The sequence below is a fragment of the Nycticebus coucang genome, chromosome 8 (genome assembly GCF_027406575.1).
Source record: "Nycticebus coucang isolate mNycCou1 chromosome 8, mNycCou1.pri, whole genome shotgun sequence".
Classification (NCBI taxonomy): Eukaryota; Metazoa; Chordata; class Mammalia; order Primates; family Lorisidae; genus Nycticebus; species Nycticebus coucang.
In genome coordinates, this window is record NC_069787.1 from 94,322,729 (window position 1) to 94,346,243 (window position 23,515).

Here is a 23,515-nt window from a genome sequence, read left to right on the forward strand (position 1 = left end):
CTTTTTTTTTTTTTTGTAGAGACAGAGTCTCACTGTACTTTCTTGGGTAGAGTGCCGTGGCGTCACACGGCTCACAGCAACCTCTAACTCTTGGGCTTACACGATTCTCCTGCCTCAGCCTCCTGAGCAGCTGGGACTACAGGCGCCTGCCACAACGCCCGGCTATTTTTTTGTTGCAGTTTGGCTGGGGCTGGGTTTAAACCCGCCACCCTCGGCATATGGGGCCGGCGCCCTACTCACTGAGCCACAGGCGCCACCCAAAATCCAAAACTTTTTGCACACTGATATTACTCAAAGGAAATAATCACTGGAGCATTTTAATTCTGGATATTTGGGATTAGGGATGCTGAATCACTGAGTATGATACAAATACTCCAAAATCTGAAATACTTCTGGCCCCAAGCATTTCAGATAAGGGACAGTCAACCTATATGTGGGATATTCAACCTACCTTGAACATACGAGGTGCCACATGAGTGTCTCTTCCAGACCACATCTGCTTTATGAGCTCAGCATAGGCCTCTGCAATCTCCCCCTTCATCCCCAGAGGGTTATCTCTGTTAATTTCAGCCTCATACTCATCTTTGAGAAAGTAGTCAGTCAGTGGTGCTGTATTGCTAAGGCACTGAAACAGAACATGATCAGAGCTTATACCCATTCTAGGGAACACAGATTTATTAGATAAACTAAATTCTAAAGGCTGACTGAGAGTCAACCCTAAAAAAATGAAGTACTCAGATTTCCTGAAGGCTCACTTCAATAAGGTACAGCTGATGGACCCCTTGCGGCTAACCCTTGAGCAGTGGTTCTCAACCTTCCTGATACTGAGGCCCTTTAATACAGTTTCTGTGGGTCGTGACCCACAGGTTCAGAACTGCTGTCTTAGGGGATCTTACGTGCACTGCCTAAGACTTTCCCTCCAAAAAAAGCTGAAGGCAAAGCTAATTTTTTATTTAATAGAAGGTAATAATAATTTTCTTTTTTTTTTTTATGAAACAGAGTCTCACTTTGTCACCCTCAGTAGAGTGCCATGGCATTACAGCTCATAGCAACCTCCAACACTTGGGCTTAAACAATTCTCTTGCCTCGGCCTCCCAAGTAGGTGGGACTACAGGTGCCTACCACAACGTCCAGCTTTTTTTGTTGTTGTTGTTGCAGTTGTAATGGCTATTTTAGGGGGGCAGGGCCAGTTTCGAACCCACCACCCTTGGTATATGGGGCCAGAGCCCTACCCACTGACCCACCCCATAATTTTTTTTTTAGATAGAGTCTCACTTTGTCGACCTCTGTAGAGTCCCATAGTGTCATAGCTCACGGCAAACTCAAACTCTTGGGCTCAAGTGATTTTTTTTTTTTGAGATAGAGCCTCAAGCTGTTGCCCTGGGTAGAGTGCCGTGGCATTACAGCTCACAGCAACCTCCAACTCCTGGGCTCAGGTGATTCTCCAGCCTCCGCCTCCCAAGTAGCTGGGACTACAGGAGCGCACCACAATGCCCAGCTATTTTTTTGGTTGCAGCCATCATTGTTGCTTGGTGGGCCCAGGCTGGAATCGAACCCACCAACTCAGGTGTATGTGGCTGGCACCTTAGCCGCTTGAGCCACAGGTGCCGAGCCTCAAGTGATTCTTTTTGCCTCAGCCTCCTGAGTAATTGGGACTACAGGCACGTACCACAATCCCCAGCTATTTTTAGAGATGGGGTCTCGTTCTTGCTGAAGCTGGTCTTGAAGTCCTGAGCTCAAATAATCCACCTGCCTTGACATGAGTCACTGAACCCAGCAAATAGACTGGCTGGGCACAGTGGCTCCCATCTATAATCCTAAACTTTGGGACGCAGAGGCAGGTGGATTGCCTGAGCTCACAGGTTCGAGACCAGCCTGAGCCAGAACAAGACCTCATCTCTAAATACAGCCAGGTGTTGAGGTGGGCGCCTATAGTCCCAGCTACTCAGGAAGCTAAGGCAAGAGAATCACTTGAGCCCAAGAGTTTGAGGTTGCTGTGAGCTATGACACCACAGCACTCTACTGAAGGGGACACAAAGTGAGAATCTGTTACAAAAAAAAAGAATAGGGCTCGGCGCTTATAGCACAGTGGTTACGGTGTCAGCCACATACACTGAGGCTGGTGGGTTCAAACCCAGCCTGGGGGCCAGCTAAACAACAAAGACAACTGCAACAACAACAACAACAACAAAAAAAAATAGCTGGGCATTGTGGCGGGCGGCTGTAGTCCCAGCTATTTTGGAGGCTGAGGCAAGAGAATCGCTCAAGCCCAAGAGTTGGAGGTTGTGGTGAACTGTGACGTCACGGCACTCTACCAAGGGCGACACACTAGACTCTATCTCAAAAAAACAAAAAAAAAAAAAGAATGAGCTTAGCACCCATAGAACAGTGGTTACACCACCAGTCTCTTGCACCAAGGCTGGCGGGTTCAAACCCAGCCTGGGCCAGCTAAACAACTGCAACAAAAAATACCCAGGCGTTGTGGCAGGCACCTGTAGTCCCAGCTACTTGGGAGGCTGAAACAAGAGAATCACTTGAGCCCAAGAGTTTGAGGTTGCTGTGAGCTATGACACCACGGCACCCTACCAAGAGTGATAAAAGTGAGACTCTGTCTCCCCAAAACAAAACAGAAAAAAAAAAAAAAAAAGGGCGGTGCCTGTGGCTCAAGGAGTAGGGCGCTGGCCCATATGCTGGAGGTGGCAGGTTCAAACCCAGCCCTGGCCAAAAACTGCAAAAAAAAAAAAAAAAAAAAAAAGTCTTACTAGATCCAAAACATTTGGGATTTGAGAATCACAATAATTACATAGTACAAAATCCAATAATACTAACACTAAACATGTATACTAATTTTAACTCTACAAATTCAAAAATAAATTTGGCCACTGCATTTTATCAAATGTTCTTTCTACATTTCTACTAATAATCATATAGTTTTCTCCTTTATTCTCCTACTATATTAAATGACACTGATTAATTTTTCAGGTGTTAAACCAACCTAATTCTTTTGGCAAAAACCTCACTTGGTTATGTATTATCCCTTTGATTTAGATATCCCTGAATCTGATTTGCTGGTATTTTATTCAAGCTGTATATATCTACAATCGTGAGATATGATAACCTTTTTCTCTTTGTTTTTTAAAACTTCCGATCAGTTTTTGGTATTATGTATGCTGCTTAGAAAAATGATTTGTGTAGTCTCTCCCTCTACTCCACAAGAGTTTGAATATGATTGGTATCATTTCTTCCTTACATCTTTGAGCAAATTCACTATTAAAGCCATCAGAACAAGAATTTTCTTTGCTATAAGGCAAATTCAGGACTAGTCAGATTTTCTATTTCCTCCTGTGTGAGCTTGGTAAGTTGTGCTTTTCAAGACAATTTGATCTCAAACTCTCAATACAAACAGTTTATTATCCTCTAATAATCTTTTCCAAGTCTATAGGACCTATGATCTATAGTAATATTCCTTTACTCATTCTTGGCCTCAGTCATGGGTATTTTTTCTCTTTTCTTCCTGATTATTCTTCCTAGGGGATTATCAGTTTTGTTTTTTTTTTAGAGACAGAGTCTCACTTTATCACCCTAGATAGAGTGTCATGGTGTCAGAGCTCACAGCAACCTCCAGCTCTTGGGCTTAGAATGTGATTCTCTTGCCTCAGCCTCCCGAGTACTTGGGACTATAGGTGCCCACAACGCCCGGCTATTTTTTGTTGCAGTTTGGCCAGGGCCGGGTTTGAACCCGCCACCCTCAGTATATGGGGCCAGTGCCCTACTCACTGAGCCATAGGCACCACAGGTTTATCAGTTTTATAAGTTTTTTTCAGAGAACCATATTTGGCTGAACTATCAGTTTACTTTGTATTTCATTAATGTTTGTTTTTTGGGGGGCGCTTGGAGGCAGTGTTACTCTGTTGCCCTTGGTAGAGTGCGGTGACATCATAGCTCACAGCAACCTCAAACTCTTGGGCTTAAGCGATTCTCTTGTCTCAGCCTCCCAAGTAGCTGGGACTACAGGCACCTGCCAAAATGCTCAGTTATTTTTTTGCTGTCAACGTTGTTTAGCAGGCCCCTGTTTAAACCAGTCAGCTTGGTCTATGTGGCTGGTGCTGTAACCACTGAGCAAAAGGCACCAAGCCCCAATTTTTGTTCTTTATCTTTTTTTTTCTTTTTTGCAGTTTATGGCCAGGGCTGGGTTTGAACTCACCACCTCCAGCATATGGGGCCGGCACCCTACTCCTTTGAGCCACAGGCGCTGCCCCCAATTTTTGTTCTTATCTCTATATTTCCCTCATACTTTGGTTTTCATTTTCTCTTTCCCTAGCAAAATGAGATGGATAAATCAAGAAATTTTAAATCCCCCCCCCAATATTTACATCCAGAGCTATGAAACTAATTATTATTATCCTCATTCAATAGGTCAAAAAAATTGAGGGCATAAAGAGTTGGTTTTATCCATGAAAAAACAAATATTTTAGATCTTTTTTAATTCCTGGGTGTTCCCACCTCACCACAAATGAGGAAAAATTATTTCCAAACCAAGAGTTACCAAATCTTTTTTTTTTTTAGAGACAGAGTCTCACTTTGTCGCCCTCTATAGAGTGTGTTGGCATCACAGCTCATAGCAACCTCCAGTTCTTGAGCTTAGGCAATTCTCTTGCCTCAGCCTCCTGGGTAGCTGGGCCTACAGGCACTGACCACAATGCCCGGCTATTTTTTTGTTGCTGTTGCAGTTTGGCCAGGGCCGGGTTCGAACCCACCACCTTTGGTACATGAGCCACAGGCGCTGCCCTCAAGAGTTACCAAATCTTTTTACCTTTTCACTCATACTCCAAGAAACTTCAAAGTTAGACTGTAAGTCTTATGAGGACAAAAACCATGTCTGATTTGCTCACCAGTTAGGCCTCATGTATAATAAAGAATTCTACCTTGCCCAAAGAAAAGGTCTAGCTTTTCCCCTTGGCTTCTGGGAAGTAATCTACGTATTGGCCTTTGGAATGTTGTGCCTGATAGCAGAGTCTTTTTTTGCCTGGAAAGTCTTGGATCATAATGTGTAAGATAACAATACAATTAGGGAGGGTGACCACACCTGTATAGTCTTAGGGTGAGGGTTAGCTACTTCAAAAAAACTAAAAATGTAATTATGGTAGTGGCTTTGGATCTCATGTTATCAGTCCTCCTAGGCAATCAACCAATCATACTTACGTAACAAAGTCACAATAAAATTCTGAATGCTGAAGCTCAAGTGAGCTTCCATGCTTAGCAGCACTCCATGCGTATCATTGTATTTTAATGTCAGGAAACTAGTACGTTCTGACTTCACAGGTAGAAAACAACAGAAGCTTGAACTCTTTGTTTATTCATTCATCAAATGAATGAGTTGGAACCCTCCTAAACTCTGACCTATTTGCATCTTCTTTGACTGACATTAATCTGTATCTTTTTCCTACAATAAACCATCATGAGTAGAATAGCTTTAAGTAAGTTCTTTGAGTCCTTATAGCAAATTATCAAAACTGAGGGGTGGGCTTGGCACCCATAACACAGTGGTTACGGCGCCAACCACATACACCAAGGTTGGCGGGTTCGAACCAAGCCCGGGCCAGCTAAACGACAACTGCAACAGAAAATAGCCGGGCGTTGTGGTAGGTGCCTGTAATCCCAGCTACCTGGGAGGCTGAGGCAAGAGAATCACTCAAGCCCAGGAGTTTGAGGTTGCTGTGAGCTCTAACACCATAACACTCTATAGAGGGTGACATAGTGAGATTCTGTCTCAAAAAAAAAAAAAAAAAAAAAAATCCAAAAAAACTGAGGGGTGGTTTTGGGAGCCTCCAAGCTAGTAGCTTACTTCAGAATTGAGGGCAGTCTTGGAAATTGTGCCTTCCTAACTTTGAAGTTGGACTCTTCAAACTAACTCCTTTCAGCCCATGTCTATCACAATGCTATCATGTATTATATTTGATGAACGAATAAATAAGGATTTTTTTGAGACAGAGTTTTACTTTGTCACCCTTGGTAGAGTGCCTTGGCATCACAGCTCACCGCAACTTCAAACTCTTGGGTGTAAGCGATTCTCTTGCCTCAGCTTTCCAAGTAGCTGGGACTACAGATGCCTGCCACAACTCCTGGCTATTTTTATTGTTTTAGAAACAGAATCTTACTTTGTTGTCCTTGGTAGAGGGCCATAGCGTCACAACTCACAGCAACCTCCAGCTCATGAGCTTAACCAATTTTCTCGCCTCAGCCTCCCGCGTAGCTGGGACTACAGGCGCATGCCACAACGCCCTGCTATTTTTTTTGTTGCAGTTTGGCCAGGGCCAGGTTTGAACCCGCCACCCTCAGCAGGTGAGGCCAACACCCTACTCACTGAGCCACAGGCACTGCCCTTCTGGCTATTTTTAGAGACAAGGTCTCACTCTGGCTCAGGCTGGTCTTGAACCTGTAAGCTCAAGCAACCCACGGGCCTCAGCCTCCCAAAACTAGGAATATAGGTATGAGCCACCACACCGGACCTAAGGTTTGATAGTTTATGAATGAGTAAATAAGGTTTCAAATGGAAGACTTTAGGATTTTATCCAGTATTTTTATTGTTTTATTTTTTGTGTGTGTGGCTTGTTTGTTTTTTTGGCCGGGGCTGGGTTTGAACCCGCCACCTACGGCATATGGGACCAGCGCCCTACTCCTTGACCCACAGGCACCGCCTGATATTGTTTTATTTTTTTTAGAGACATAGTCTCACTTTGTTGCCCTCGGTAGAGTGCTGTGGCATCACAGTTCACAGCAACCTCCAGCTCTTGGGCTTAGGCGATTCTCTTGCCTCAGCTCCCAAGTAGCTGGAACTACAGGCGCCTGCCACAATGTCTGGCTATTTTTTGTTGCAGTTTGGCCAGGGCCGCGTTCGAACCTGCCACCCTCGGTATATGGGGCCGGTACCCTATTCACTGAGCCACAGGGCCACCCTTATCCAGTATTTTTGGTAAAAAGGTGATCAGAGGGCGGCACCTGTGGCTCAATGGGTAGGGTGCCATCCCCATATACCAAGGGTGGCGGGTTCAAACCCGGCCCAGCCAGCTAAAAACAGCAATGAGAATTGCAACAAAAAATAGCAATAGCCAGGCATTGTGGCAGGTGCCTGTAGTCCCAGCTACTCGGGAGGCTGAGGCAAGAGAATCGCTTAAGCCCAAGAGTTAAAGGTTGCTGTGAGCTGTGATGTCACAGCACTCTACTGAGGAGGGCAACAAAGTGAGACTCTGTGTAAAAAAAAAAAAAAAAAAAAAAAAAAGGTGATCAGTCTCCAGCAAGGCAGAATTTAGCTTGGCATCACTACTTTTAGTTCTTTTCTTTTTTTTTTTTTTTTTTGTAGAGATAGAGTCTCACTGTACCGCCCTCGGGTAGAGTGCCGTGGCGTGACACGGCTCACAGCAACCTCTTAACTCTTGGGCTTACGCGATTCTCTTGCCTCAGCCTCCCGAGCAGCTGGGACTACAGGCGCCCGCCACAACGCCCAGCTATTTTTTGGTTGCAGTTTGGCCGGGGCTGAGTTTGAACCTGCCACCCTCGGCATATGGGGCTGGCGCCCTACTCACTGAGACACAGGCGCCGCCCTACTTTTAGTTCTTTTCATCCAACCACAAACCATCCAGCCAAGTACCCAATTGTAAACAAAATTTAAAAAAAAAAAATTTTTTTTTTTTTTTTTTGAGACAGAGCCTCAAACCGTCGCTCTAGATAGAATGCTGTGGCATCATAGCTCACAGCAACCTCCAACTCCTGGGCTCAAGCGATTCTCCTGCCTCCTGGTGCCTACCATAACACCTGGCTATTTTCTTTGGCAGGCCCAGGCTGTATTCGAACCCACCAGCTCAGGTGTATGTGGCTGACACCTTAGCTGCTTGAGCCACAGGCACTGAGCCTAAAATTTTAAATGTTTTTATTGTAAAACCAAACACAGAACTTATTTAGAAGACATTAGAGGCCACAAAACACTGAAGCTATTCTGTACCAACTAGTAGGAGGTGCCCTAGCAGAGATCACTGAAGCACTAACCAAGGGGTTAGCAGGAAACACCTGGGAGATGATCTACCCAAGCACCTTTGTAGGCCATTCCCACCCAAGCCCCAAGAAACAGTGTTACTTGGATGGCACATTCCCCTCTACCTGCAAAGCAGAGTTCATGAAACAGGTGTTCCCCAGGTTTCCAAGTCCGCAGAGCCCAGGCTGTATATGAGATGACGGAGGCTCTTGACAGTTACACGAAGCAGAGAAGCCAGATCCACTGGAAAACATAACCCACAACAATGATAAAAGCAACTGCTGCACACATGTCCTCAAGATATCTTTTGGGGCTCCTCTGGGGCCTCTAGAACTCATGTCTGGTAGTAACCCCAGGATGCCAAGTTCTCTCTACTTCCCTCTCCAGCCCTCCAGACCTGCCTCCACCCTGATTTTACATGCTCACAACTGGTAAGCAACATCCTTAAGAATATAAATGCTATTTGAATTTTCCTCTCTTAGGTTTTAGCAAATGCTACTTTCATATCCCTCCAGAAGACTGCCAGGTGACTTTAGGGAGCAATATTTTAGTTACCCAGATCAAGAGCTTATATCTGCCACTGCCCACAAGGCCACACCCACCCTTGACTGGGCCTGAGTGGTCATGCACACTCTTGCCTCACCCTCCTCTTCCACCTTGTCTATGCTATGTGGCAGATGCTCCTGACACACATAGAGAAAGAATCATGGCCATCTATATAGCTGAGAACTGTCCCTTCATTGCTATTCCGTCATACGGCCAGCCCATTCTTTCACAAACAAATGCAGTGACCTCCCACAACACCACCAGTGACTTATGCTGTAGGGAAAACACCAACCCCCAAGAGGACTAGCAGCGTAGGTCAGAACGAGGAAGCACACCTTACAGTGGATATGAAAGTGAGAACCACATGTAGCACATTCCCATGAGGAACTCTAACATCACTGAAGCTTAGTATAGCAGCGGATAAGCTCTCCACATACAGCCTGGAAAAGGACTCAGGGAAGGGAAGCAAAATGAAAGGGCCTGCTCTTACCCCCTGCTGACACCGGAACTGTGCATCCCAGAGGTATTAGTGCTATCACCATTTGCAATGGGAGAGGCAGACACTGAGGAATAGGGACTTGCTGATGATTTTGGAGAGGTAGTAAAATTTCTGCTAGGCACAGTGCTTGATCTGGGAGAGAGAGCAAAAACAATGCTACTGACTTTTTGCGAAGAGCAAGCCCTATTTAATGCCTTAGGTCTCTTCTCAAGAAATAAATGTTCTCCATATTTGGTTATTTAAAATAAATTGGAAAAAAAACATGTTTTCATGCTATTTCAAGATAAATTTTCTTTAAGAGTCAAGAAATTAATTGGTCTTCTGGTCTCATTAGTCCACATGGTCATGTACTGACTCTTTCAGTGTGATAAATCATAAGGTTGATCTTCAGGGCATCCTAGTTTGATTTACAAATAAGCTTTCCTGAATTTTAAAAGTTACCTGTGAATGGCATAGAAAAATGGCAATAAGAGATGATGATTGAAATTGTATCAATCGGGGTGGCGCCTGTGGCTCAAGGAGTAGGGCGCCGGTCCCATACGCCGGAGGTGGCGAGTTCAAATCCAGCCCTGGCCAAAAACCAAAAAAAAAAAGAAATTGTATCAATCAAAAATGATTGATACAAATTAAGTAGCCAGCTATAAAGATACTAGAACAAGAAAATGGCAATTTAGTCATTATGCCACTCAAGGAGAATTGTGTTTGTTTCTTCAAATTTACCAAATATGAGTAGCCTATTTCAAAGTCACGGTTCAATATTTTTCACAGACTCTTATTTTAGATTATTCCTTTAGGATTAATTCAAGGGCTAATTGCTCAAAATCTTAAATTGCTATCAATTTTATCAATCTACTAGAATCTATGTAAGAACATATAGCATATAGACGAAAGCGAATCCTTCTGGATTGTTTCAAATACACAGAAGTGTGATTTTCCCTCTAGAATATTGAGTTATTTTTATTTTACTTCTTTAATTATTTTTTGAGACACAGTCTCTTCTCCGTAGCCCTGGGTAAAGTGCTACAGTGTCACAGCTCACAGCAATCTCAAATTCCTGGGCTCAAAAGATCTGCCTCAGCCTTCTGAGTAGCTGAGACTACAAACATCCGCCAGAACACCTGGTTGTTTTTTTAGAGACAGGTCTCCTTGCTCAGACTGGTCTGGAACTCCTGAGTTCAAGAAATCCACCCATGTCAGCCTCCCAGAGTGCTAGAATTACAGGCGTGAGCCTCCTTGCCCAGCCAATACTGGGTTATTTTTAGAATATACAAAATGGGGCTTGGCGCCTGTGGCTCAAGTAGCTAAGGTGGCTAAGGCGCCAACCACATACACCTGAGCTGGTGGGTTCGAATCCAACCCGAGCCCGCCAAACAAACAATGACGGCTGCAACCAAAAAATAGCCGGGCATTGTGGCAGGCGCCTGTAGTCCCAGCTACTTGGGAGACGGAGACAGGAGAGTCACCTGAGCCCAGGAGTTGGAGATTGTTGTGAGTTGTGATGCCACTACACTCTACCCAGGGCGACAGCTTGAGGCTCTGTCTCAAAAAAAAAAAAAAGAGACAAAATGTTTAATACAATAATCAGTAAGGTTTAGAAAAAAATAAAAGATGACTAAGAAGACATGCTGTTCTAGCACAATACCCAGCTTCATGGGTTCTGATCTCAATCAGGCTTCTCTGTGAGAATTATGTGAAACACGGCAGCAAAGACAAGGTGTGATCCTATACACACTCTAGAAGTGGGCAGACATCAGGAAATTATCCAGAGGCCTACGCAGGCATCAGGAGCCTAGACTCTCTCCACATAGAGATCACAGTGAGGGAGAGGGAAGGAGAATTCCCCCACCTCTCACCTTCCCATATAGAAATGCACCTTCTAAAAAAAAAAAAAAAAAAGAAGAAATGCACCTTCTATAATCCTGAAGAGAATTCACTTTCTACAGCCAAATGCTCATGCTGCAAAGGAGTCCAAGAACTCAGGCAGCTGCATTAAAAGTAAGACTCATCAGATTGAGGCCATTCGCTTCTACTACACAAGACTTAAGCACACACAGGCCTATCCAACATGACGTGTAACATGATTTCCCAGCCTTCTATACAAGCAGGGAAATCTGCTCCTCAAAGCTAGTCTGAAAAGGTGGCGCCTATACCTCAGTGGGTAGGGTACCAGCCACAGACACCAGGGCTGGTGGGTTCAAACCTGGCCGGAGCCTGCTAAAACAACAATGATAACTGCAACAACAACAACAAAAATAGCCGGGCATTGTGGTGGGCGCCTATAGTCTCAGCTACTTGGGAGGCTGAGGCAAGAGTATCGCTTAAGCCCAAGAGTTGGAGGCTGCTGTGAGCTGTGACACCACAGACTCTACCAAGGGCAACATAGTGAGACTCTGTCTCAAAAAATAAATAAATAAAATGAAAGAAAAAGAAAATACTGCCAATAATTTTCAGAGTAAATTGAGTCAAAAAGAAACCAAATTAAGAGTATATAAGGAGGGCGGCGCCGGCCCCATATACCGAGGGTGGCGGGTTCAAACCCAGCCCCGGCCAAACTGCAACCAAAAAATAGCCGGGCATTGTGGCGGGCGCCTGTAGTCCCAGCTACTCGGGAGGCTGAGGCAAGAGAATCGCTGAGGAGTTGGAGGTTGCTGTGAGCTATGTGAGGCCACGGCACTCTACCGAGGGCCATAAAGTAAGACTCTGTCTCTACAAAAAAAAAAAAAAAAAAGAGTATATAAGGATATTTTTACATGCTTGAAGATTTGACGAAATTTTTTTTTAAACCTCTACCCTTCACAGTCAAGTCAAAAGCAATACCTCTGTTCAGAAAAGTGACTTATATCTGGGAAATGCTGGGTACTAGGTCAGAGGCTTGTCACCAGACCTTCAGACAATTTCCAAGCACATTCTGAGGCACTACCGGTTGAGAAACAGACATCAGCAGGAAAGGTCTGAAAGGTCTGAATCTCAGGCATACATATATATATTCAGACCTCACTCTGAATTCTGACTAGGTCTCATAGTACAAACAGTCTGAAAACAGAGACCATGCCTCCAAATAAGAATTCTTCTGCTCCTAAGAGACACTGTGATCAAGCCAATGGACCTCAAGGCACCTTTCTACTGTGGTATGTTAAGTCATTAGACATGTCCCTGAATCCATGGTTGGAGTCCTACAACATCCCTGTGCCCAGGCCTGAAGTGAGGTTCTGGGCAAACCAGGTCGAGCCCATGCCTGCCTTCCTTGCTCTATTAAGTTTTAGTTCTCAGATGTTCTCCAGAATGAATGAGCTCTAAGGATGTTCTTTAAGACTGACCTCAAATATCCAGGGTCTGGCATATAGAATTATACTGAGGTAACAATAAACTTTTATTTTATTATTATTATTTTTTTTTTTTTTGGCAGGTTTTGGCCAGGGCCAGGTTTGAACCCACCACCTTCAGTATATGGGGCCGGTACCCCACTCCTTTGAGCCACAGGCACCACCCAGCAATAAACTTTTAAAGGCAGGATCTCATTTTGTCACCCAGCCTGGAATGCAGTGGCCTAATCATAGCTCATTATAACCTCGAATTCCTGGGCTAAAATAACCCTCCTGCTTCAGGCTTGTGAGTAGCTGGGACTACAGCCAGACACCACCATGCCTGGCTAATTTTTCTCATTTTTTGTAGACAGGGTCTTGCTATGTCGCCCAAGCTAATCTCAAACACTTAGCCTAAAGTGATCCTCCTACCTTGGCCTACCACTATACCCAGCCATAACAAACTCTTAACAGCCAGAATCTTCATTGTCTTCACAAAACTCCAAGCTGTAGCATCTCCCTACCAATGCTGATAACCCGATCTACATGCAGAGGAGGCCTTCTCCACCTCAAGGACACTAGTCTCTTCTCGTTCTGGGCAAGCAGTTTATAAAGGGGACTATGGTGCAGAACAGAGCAGGCCTTACAGACCTCGGGCAAGAGAACTTAAGAGAGAAAGAGAAGAAGCTAGGTCCACAGAAGCCCTTAAGAAGCACTAACACCAAGGCTGAACCAATTCACAAGGTTCAAGGAAGAGAAAACTATATGAAAATGCTCAATTTACCAATGAAAAAAAGAGATGAATGGAGCAGCGCCTGTGGCTCAAAGGAGTAGGGCGCCGGCCCCATGTATCGGAGGTGGCAGGTTCAAACCCGGCCCCAGCCAAAAACTGCAAAAATAAATAAATAAATAAAGAGGTGAATGTAAACAATGGTAACGACTTTACTGTTATTCTCTTGTCAATAAATACATACAATTGACTCTTTTGGTGGATCTAAAAAAAATTATAGGGCAGCGCTTATGGCTCAATAGATAGGGCACCGGCCCCATATACTGAGGTAGCAGGTTCGAACCCAGTCCTGGCTAAAGTGCAACTAAAAATAGCCATGTGTTGTGGTGGGCGCCTGTAGTCCCAGCTACGCCAGAGGCTGAGGCAAGAGAATTGCCTAAGCCCAAGAGTTGGAGGTTGCTGTGAGCTGTGATACCACAGCATCCTACCAAAGGCGACAGGATAAGACTCTGTCTCAATAAATAAATAAATAAATAAATAAAATTATGGGCTTGGCGCCTGTGGTTCAAGCGACTAAGGCACCAGTCACATACATCTGAGCTGGTGGGTATGAATCCAGCCCGGGCCCGCCAAACAACAATGATGGCTGCAACCAAAAAATAGCCAGGCGTTGTGGCAGGCACCTATAGTCCCAGCTACTTGGGAGGCAGCGGCAGGAGAATCGCTTGAACCCAGGTGTTGGAGGTTGCTATGAGCTGTGATGCCATGGCACTCTACCCAGAGTGACAGATTGAGGCTCTGTCTCAAAAAAGAAAAAAAAAAAAAAAAACAAATTTATGAAGCCAACCAGCAACTTTCCCCAGGATGATAATCACTTGTACTTTTTTTTTTTTTTTTTTTTTTTGTGATTTTTTGGCCGGGGCTGGGTTTGAACCCACCACCTCCGGCATATGGGACCGGCGCCCTACTCCTTGAGCCACAGGCGCCACCCAATCACTTGTACTTTTTCATTCTTCCAATTTCAACCTGTGTTTCCAAAAGACAATCTGTAACTTAACATGGATGCTTTTTTTTTTTTTTTTTGGCCGGGGCTGGGCTTGAACCCGCCACCTCTGGCATATGGGACCGGCGCCCTACCTGCTGAGCCACAGGCGCCGCCCAACATGGATGCTTTTTTAAGATCAGATCTCAGGGCTCAGCACCCATAGCTCAGTGGTTAGGGTGCCAGCAACATACACCGAGGCTGCCAGGTTTGAACCCTGCCAAGGCCTGCTAAACAATGACAGTTGCAAAAAAAAAAAAAACAAAGCCGGGCATTTTGGCGGGCACCTGTAGTCCCAGCTACTTGGGAGGCTGAGGCAAGACAATCACTTAAGTCCAAGAGTTTCAGATTGCTGTGAACTCTGATGCCACGGCACTCTACAAAGAATGACATAGTTGAGACTCTGTATCAAAAATATATATATATGTGTGTGTGTATATATACTATTATATATACTATTATATATACACACACACACACATAAATATAGAAAATCAGATGTGAGAAATTATCTTTTTTCTTTTTTTTTAAGAGAAAAGGTCTCAATTTCTATTTTTTTTTTTTTTTTTTGGCCAGGGCTGGGTTTGAACCCGCCACCTCCGGCATATGGGACTGGTGCCCTACTCCTTGAGCCACAGGCGCCACCTAAGGTCTCAATTTCTTAACCAGAATTAGAGCACAATGGCACTACAGCCATGAACCTCCCAGGCTTAAGTGATCTTATTTCCTCAGCCTCCCATGTTGTTGAGAGTATGGCATGCATCACCATGGCCAGCTAATTTTTCTTATTTTTTATAGAGATGAAGAGTCATTATATTGTACGGATTGCTCTCAAACTCCTGGCCTCAAGTGATCTTCCTCCCTCAGCCTTCCAAAGTGCTGGGATTAGGCTCAGCGCCCATAGGTCAGCAGTTAGGGCATCAGCCACATACGCCGAAGCAGGTGGGTTCGAACCTGACCTGAACCTCTTAAACGACGACAACTACACCAAAAAAAAAATAGTCAGGCATTGTGGCAAGTGCCTATAGTCCCAGCTACCTGGGAGGCTGAGGCAAGTGAATCACTTAAGCCTAAGAGTTTGAGGTTGCTGCAAGCTATGACACCACAGCACTCTACCAAGGGCAACAACTTGAGACTGTCTCAAAAAAAAAAAAAAGAAAGAAAGAAAGAAAAGTAAAACAAAGTGCTGGGATTACAAGCATGACCAACCTGGTCTGTATTTTGGTCAGTGAGTTTAACCCATCTACAATGATTCTAATACTATTATTAGACATAACTGAATTTTTTTTTTTTTTTTTTTTTGGAGACAGAGTCTCACTATGTCGCCCTGAGTACAGTGCTGTGGTATCACAGCTCACAGCGACCTCAAACTCTTGGGCTTAAGCAATTCTCTTGCCTCAGACTCCCAAGTAGATGGGACTGCAGGTGCTCGCCACAATGCCCAGCTATATTTTGGTTGCAGTTGTCACTGTTGTTTACCAGGCCCAGGCCGGGCTCAAACCCACCACCTTCGGTGAATGTGGTTGGCACCCTACTCACCGAACTATAGCGCTGAGCTGATTTTTTTTTTTCCCATTGAGACAAGAATCTCATTTTGTCACCCTCGGTAGAGTACCGTGCTGTCATAGCTCACAGCAACCTCAAACTCGAGCTCAGGAGTTCAAGATCAGCCTGACCAAGAGCGAGACCCTGTCTCTACTAAAAATAGAAAAACTAGGCCGTCAGAGTATCCAAAAACAAAAGCTAGCCAGGTGTTATGGCAGATACTTGTAGTGCCAGCTACTCAGGAGGCTGAGGCAAGAGGATGACTTGAGCTCAAGTGTTCGAGGTTGCTGTGAGCTATGATGTCATAGCACTTCACCCAGGGCAACAGAGTGAGACTCTGTCCCTCCCCCAAAAAAGATCTTATGGCTGCTCTGATGTTAGTGACTTATCAGTAGAAATTAATTTAGGGACACTGTTAGTATATAACTCTCCCACGACTAAATTTGACTAGCAAAAAAAAAAAAAAAGTTTAAGAAATTTTCTTTTATAATTTCTGAGAAATTCTTGGACATTTCTTCTGACATTTTCTTCCCCTTGCCTTTGTCATTTCCTCTCTGCTTCTGAGATCTCTATTACATGGTATTGACATACAGATATATATATTGATAGAGATATACAAATATTGACATTCTCCACAGCACAACCTTTCTATTATCTTATGCTTCTTTATCCTTTCATAATGCCTTCTAGAATTCAAGCGACCTATGTTCACCAAGTCTTCAGCTATATCCATTCTGCTACTCGACCCATCCTCTGAATTTTCTGTTTCCAAGTTTATATATTTATTCCTGTTTCATGTACCCATGTTCTTTTTTCCTTGGTATTATTCATATTCCATCCTCTTAACACTGAGAACATGAATTGTGTTCCATCTAGCAACAGCTATCAATTTGTCATCTTCCTTTCATGCTGACTACCCTGTCAGCCTCTTGTTCTGGCTCCTTGCAAGCTGCTTACTAGATGAGAAGGCACTGCACCTCCTCTCACTCCAACAGGCTACTACCATATGTCGATATAAAGTCAGAACCTGACTCTCACAAGGACTACAGAGCCTGCCACCTCCTCACATCCTAGGCCTTATCCTTCTCCACACTCCTGTCATGCCCCTTAGACCTAGCCACAACAAACGTCTGCTGGTTCGGGGGTGGCGCCTGTGGCTCAGTGAGCTGGTGTGCCAGCCCCATATACCAGGGATAGCAGGTTTGAATCCGGCCCTGGCCAAACTGCAACAAAAAATAGCCGGGTGTTGTAGTGGGCACCTATAGTCCCAGCTACTCGGGGGCCTGAGGCAAGAGAATCACCTAAGCCCAAGAGCTGGAGGTTGCTGTGAGCTGTGACCCCACAACAGTCTACCAAGGGTGACAAAATAAGACTCTGTCTCTACAAAAAAAGAGAAAAAAAAAAAAAAAAAAACTTCTACTAGTTTTTAACCAGGCATGCTTCTGCCTTAGGACTTCTACAGCTGTTGTCACCTCTCCCTTACAATGTTTCTGTCTCTGTTAAGTACTACACTCATTACTGACTTTCTCACCTTCCCCATGACCATGTTCAAATGACACTTCAGTGAAGCCTCCCAATCACAGCGTCTAAATCTGACCCTTTCCAAAAGCCCAGGCCTTACTAATTCTTTCTCCCTGATTTTTTTCCATGGTATATATAAACATCAGATTTTCTTATTTATCTATTTTCTGCTCCCTGAGGATAAAGACCTTGTCTGTCTTAACACAGTATTCTGAGCACCTACACCAGTGTCTAACTCTAGTGGGGTAGTGGCATGAGGAATGTACCCCAGGAATTCCACTCCGGGCTCACTCCACATAGACCCACACCTTACCAGGAGACTCTCATCTTCAGGGCATCTCCATGAGTCACTTTTCTTTTCCAAAAGCTATCTCCCTTCACTGGACTCTCTTAGGGCTTTGGGTATGGAAGAATAGGAAGAAGAGAAGAGAAAAAAACACAACTAAAATGGTCTACCCTGGCCAAGACTGCTCAGAGCTACCAACTCTACCTTGTAGACTGCAATTCAACCACCTTTTGTCTTCTGGGGAGAATCTTTCAGTTATGTCATTTTCTCTCACTTCTGTGGCATTTTCAGTTCCAAGAAGGGATTGGCTGTCTGGGCTAGTATATTAGGTTCATGTTGCTGCTGTCACAAATTACCACAAACTCAGTGGCTTAAAATAACACAAATTAGGCAGCACCCGTAGCTCAGTGGGTATGGCCTTGGCCATATACACCAAAGCTGGCAGGTTTGAACCCAGCCTAGGCTAGCTAAAACAACAATAACAATTGCAACAAAAATAATAGCCAGGTGTTGTGGCAGGCACCTATTGTCCCAGCTAATTGGGAGGCTGAGGCAAGAGAATCGCGTAAGCCCAAGAGTTGGAGGTTACTGCGAGCTGTGATGCCACAGCACTCTACCAAGGTAACAGCTTGAGACTCTGTCTCAAAAATAAATAACACAAATTAGTTATGTCCCAGGTCTAGAGGTCATAAATTTGAAACAGTTCTCTCTAAACTTAAATCAAAGTCTTGGCAAGGCTGAATACCTTTGTAGGTATTTCTATAGAAACTTTAGGGATTTCTAGAGGCTGCTCTAGAGGCTAAGGGCCAGTTGAGTCTTTCTCATCACTCTGAGTTCATCACCCTGACTCTGCTTCCATCCTCATACCTCCCTGACAATCCTGATTCTCTCTTTCACTCACAAGGACCCTTGTGATTTACACTGAGCGTATCTGGATAATCTCACTATCTCAAGATTCTCAGTCACATCTGCGAAGTCCCTTTTGCCATGTAAATTAACATATTCATAGGTACTAGGGAACAGAACATAGACAACCTGGGGTCACATTATTCTGCCTACTATAGCTATTTGGTCATCTTTTTCTTGAGACAGAGTCCCACTATGTCGCCCTTGGTAGAGTGCCGTGCCATCACAGCTCACAGCAACCTCAAACTCTTAGGCTTAAGCCAGCAGTTCTCAACCTGTGGGTCATGACCCCTTTGGGGGTTGACCTACCCTTTCACAGGGGTCACCTAAATACATCCTGCATATCAGATATTTACATTACGATTCATAACAGTAGCAAAATTGCAGTTATGAATTAGCAACAATAATAATTTTATGGGCTCAGCGCCTGTGGCTCAAGCGGCTAAGGGGCCAGCCACATACACCTGAGCTGGTGGGTTTGAATCCAGCCCCGGGCCCGCCAAACAATAACGGCTGTAACCAAAAACTAGCCGGGCGTTGTGTCGGGTGCCTGTAGTCCCAGCTACTTGGGAAGCTGAGGCAAGAAAATCGCTTGAGCCCAGGAGCCCAGGAGCTGGAGGTTGCTATGAATTATGATGCCACAGCACTCTACCCAGGGTGACAGCTTCTATCTCAAAAAAAAAATAATAATAATAATAATTTTATGGTTGGGGTTCACCACAACATGAGGAACTGTATTAAGGGGTCGCAGCATTAGGAAGGTTAAGAACCACTAGCTTAAGTGATTCTCTTGCCTTGTCCTCCCAAGTAGCTGGGACTACAGGAACCTGCCATGATGGCCGTCTCGTCTATTTTTTGTTGCAGTTGTCATTGTTGTTTTAGCTGGCCTGCGCTGGGTTTGAACCGGCCAACTTTGGTGTATGTGGCTGGCACTGTAACCACTATGCTACGGGCACCGAGCCTATTTGGTCATCTCGTCAGGAAACAGTGACTAGTTTCTTAAACTGAGAGTCCATGGCTGGGTTTCAAGAGGTCTGTGAAACCCTCAAAACTATTTGTGAAAAATGTTGTATCTTAATGCCTGTTTCTCAAGAAAAGGCACATGGTTTGCATGCTTCTCAAATGAGCTATGAGACCTTCACTATGTAATGGTCACAGTCCTAAGGAAAGAGGGTAGAGTCCAACACTGTCTCTATAATTACTGAAACATAATTTTCCCAACATACACCACAGGGAAAATTTATCATTTCTTTCTCTTCCCTTCTAAGGACATGCACAATTCAATTCCATACATCACATGAGAAAGATGTACCTGGAATCCAAATTTAACAGTTAAAGAAATCCCTCAGCAAGCTAAAGGGCAACAAGGCCACTTGGTAGAGTGGGATGGAATCCCCTCACCAATGCTTGAGCCCTCCTTTTTTCTATCAAACCTCTAACTGCAGGTGGAGAAATAACAAAGTCACTTCTTGGCAGTTCAGCAATCTCAGGTCCTGGACCATCAGACCTCTTGCTTCTCTAAATCTCAACAAGGAGAGGGTACCACCCAGCTGAGACACTCTGAGAGGTCACCCTTAGATGGCATGCTGCTTACAAAAGGCCTGAGTCTTCACCCAGAATTAAAAACTCCAGATATGAAACTGAGTAAACTGGGTGTGCTTTTTTCATCTGATTTAGAACAATGTTTCCTAGTACAAGTAATGGCCTTAGGAAAGACATGTGAGCCCAGACACAAGGGAGAAAAAATTTACTTACTTTGACTGTAGGGTCTGCCTGGGCCATGTGCCATCTTCATTTTGAGGCTCAATGACTAGCACCTGAGTGAAAGGAGAAATTAAATGAGGAGACTTCACATTACTGCACATCAAACATCCTTAGAACCAGATAGTATCTGGCCATACACCCTGGGCAGAGCTGCCTACTAAGGCATGTCTAGGACCTCCTACCTGACCCTGGTATAGCCCAGCATCCTGTATAGTGTTGTCTAGCTTGCTCAACTGCTCATAGGTGTTGCTCATGTATTTGTTCCAGAGCCGTGTTTCACGGTCCGCAGGGATGTTAAATAGCTTCCGCATCTCCTTCTCGATGGTAGCTAAGGACAGACAAAAACATTACTCAGGGCTTTCTCCAGATGCAAAAGTAAAGACAGCAGTAAAAAAAGAAAAAAAAAATTACTCGCCTGCCTTCCCTTTTGGATACCCATAGGTGCTTTGGACTAAAAGTTCTGACTGACTTCAGTCCTTGGATAACTCCTACAGCCAATCATCTTCTATGGGTGTCCTCCTGCACTCATATGCTCAGAAACTTTGCCTATCCTTCTTCTCTGATGACAAGCCTCCCATTTATAGCATAGAAGCAACACAGGAAGAAAGTCTGTCCTTGGACTTAAGACAGGTCTGGTTTCAGAAGCTAGCTCTGGGCTATGCACAGTGGCTCACAGCTGTATTCCTAGCACCCTGGGAATCTGAGGCGAGAAAACTGCTTGAGCTCAAGAGTTTGAGACCAGCCTGAGCAAGAGGGAGACCCCATTTTTACTAAAAATAGAATATTAACTAGGCATTGGTGGGGGAAGAGCACCTGTAGTCCTAGCTACTCAAGAGGCTGAGACAGGAGGATCACTTGAATCCAGGAGTTTGAAGTTACAGTGAGGCATGATAGCACCACATTCAAACCAGGGCAACAGAAGACTCTATCACACACACACATACACACAAAAGCTAGCTCTGCCAATTTCTTGCTGAGATTTCTATAATAAATTATTTTTCAACTTCTCTGAATCTGCATTATTTCATCTGCACCGACAAACGGGCAAGGACCATGGCCAATTGCTCTACAGACCATGATTCCCAGGCTTGACTCTTCATGCAAATCCCCTGTGGAATAGGCTCCCAGCTCAAGACTTGGCAACCAAAGCACGAGATGATATAGGTAGAAAATGTGAAGGCATGGGCGGCGCTTGTGGCTCAGTGAGTAGGGCGCCAGCCCCATATACTGAGGGTGGTGGGCTAGAATCCAGCCCCGGCCAAACTGCAACAAAAAAATAGCCGGGCATTATGGTAGACACCTCTAGTCCCAGGTACTCAGGAGGCTGAGGCAAGAGAATCTCCTAAGCCCAAGAGCTGGAGGCTGCTGTGAGCTGTGACACCATGGCACTCTACTGAGGGCCACAGTAAAAAAACAAAACAGACTAAAAAACAAACAACAACAAAAAATGAAAATCTGAAGGTACCCCAGCTTGCCTCCCATCAATCACAATGCCCTGCACTCTCACCAAATAACAGGGAGCCCAACCCAACTGCTTACCAATGGTGTCTGCTTTACTGAAATGGCAACTGAACACATTGGTGAGGTCACTGTTTTCACAGAGCTTCAATTCCAGCAAATATACCTCCACTTTGCAGTGTTTGACAAACAGGCCATGCTCCACAACCTGAGAACAAGAGACAGGGATGAAGGTGCTGTATGTGGTTCTACATCTACTGAAGATAATCATGAGTAGAAACTTCATGATAATCAATTTCCTACAGCGATGAGGGGATCAGAAGTATAGGCTTTTAAAGCCATCAGTGCCTTCTGAAGTGATTAAAAATCTTTTTTCCAGGGCGGCGCCTGTGGCTCAAGGAGTAGGGTGCTGGTCCCATATGCCAGAGATGGCGGGTTCAAACCTAGCCCTGGCCAAAAAACAAAAAAAAAAATCTTTTTTCCACTAATTAGGAAAGTCACATCTGCAAAATCCCTTTTGCCATGAGCACCTTATTTTTTTCATTGAGACAGAGACTCACTCTGTCACCCTCAGTAGAAAGTGCCGTGGAGTCATAGATGACAGCACCCTCAAACTTGGGTTAAAAGCAATTCTCTTGCCTCAGCCTCCTGAGTAGCTGGGACTATAGGAGCCTATCAGGCCTGGCTATTTTTAGAGACAGGATCTTGCTCTTGCTCAGGCTGGTCTCCAACTCCTGAAGTCAGGAAATCCACCTGCCTCGGCTTCCGAGAGCACTAGGATTACAGGCACAAACCACTGCGCCTGGACTGACCAAGAGCATCTTAAAGGAACCAGACAGAAGCCTATTCCTCACTGGTTTTGATACAACGCTATGGCCTTCAAGTAGTCTCAAGAAGTCAGCTTTGAATAGAAAGGTCTTCTTTCAGACATGGCCAAAGTACACTGTAATCAACTACTCTTGCCCTAAAACAGATGCACACCAATGGGGGGGTGGTCAGGGACTAAACCCTCCACTGTGGTTTTTTTTTTGTAGAGACAGAGTCTCACTTTATGGCCCTCGGTAGAGTGCCGTGGCATCACACAGCTCACAGCAACCTCCAACTCCTGAGCTTAAGCGATTCTCTTGCCTCAGCCTCCTGAGTAGCTGGGGCTACAGGCGCCCGCCACAACGCCCAGCTATTTTTTGGTTGCAGTTTGGCCGGGGCCGGGTTTGAACCCGCCACCCTGGGTATATGGGGCCGGCGCCCTACCCACTGAGCCACAGGCACCACCCTGTGGTTTGTTTTTTTATGCAGGGGGTTGTGGTCTCACTAGTTCTTTTTTTTTTTTTTTGAGACAGAGCCTCAAGCTATTGCCCTGGGTAGAGTGCCTTGGCATCACAGCTCACAGCAACCTCTAACCCTTGGGCTCCAGTGATTCTCTGGCCTCCACCTCCCAAGTAGCTGGGACTACAGGCGCCTGCCACAACACCGGGCCACTTTTTGGTTGCAACCATCATTGTTGTTTGGTGGGCCCAGGCTGGATTCAAACCCGCCAGCTCAGGTGTATGTGGCTGGCGCCTTAGCCACTTGAGCCCCAGGTGCCAAGCCAGATCACTAGTTCTTAACACTTTTCCTACTGGCAACAATGAATTGCAGTCTCTTTCCCAGGAAAAGCTGGTATTCTAATTTTTTCTAAGTGTTTTTCACACTCAAGCTAGTAAGCAGCATATCTGTTGTTTGGTAAAGATCAGGGTATGGAGGACTGAAAATAAAGAATATCTGACAAGTCTATAAATCTATTTAAGTAAAGCAATAACTTACTTTTTCCCCCTCATGATACAGACACAAATATGGCAGAGGCAATATAATTTGGCAGTAACTGAGACAGAAGAAAAGCCAATAGTG

General features: G+C 44.8%; 1 protein-coding gene across 5 annotated transcripts in view; it reads right to left on the reverse strand.

Annotated features, from left to right (window-relative positions):
* The window catches only part of USP4 (ubiquitin specific peptidase 4), a 71,889-nt gene that overhangs the window by 33,587 nt on the left and 14,787 nt on the right, over positions 1 to 23,515 (reverse strand). For 2 of the 5 annotated variants that reach the window (XM_053599138.1, XM_053599140.1), the window contains 6 exons: positions 21,710 to 21,836; positions 20,353 to 20,498; positions 20,162 to 20,223; positions 9,066 to 9,206; positions 8,155 to 8,272; positions 452 to 625 (listed from right to left, as the gene is read on the reverse strand). In XM_053599138.1, coding sequence (XP_053455113.1) covers positions 452 to 625; positions 8,155 to 8,272; positions 9,066 to 9,206; positions 20,162 to 20,223; positions 20,353 to 20,498; positions 21,710 to 21,836 — 768 coding nt within the window. Of the gene's footprint in view, positions 1 to 451; positions 626 to 8,154; positions 8,273 to 9,065; positions 9,207 to 13,160; positions 13,266 to 20,161; positions 20,224 to 20,352; positions 20,499 to 21,709; positions 21,837 to 23,515 lie in introns of those variants that run through there. The other 3 variants (XM_053599141.1, XM_053599139.1, XM_053599142.1) reach the window with 3 other exon arrangements.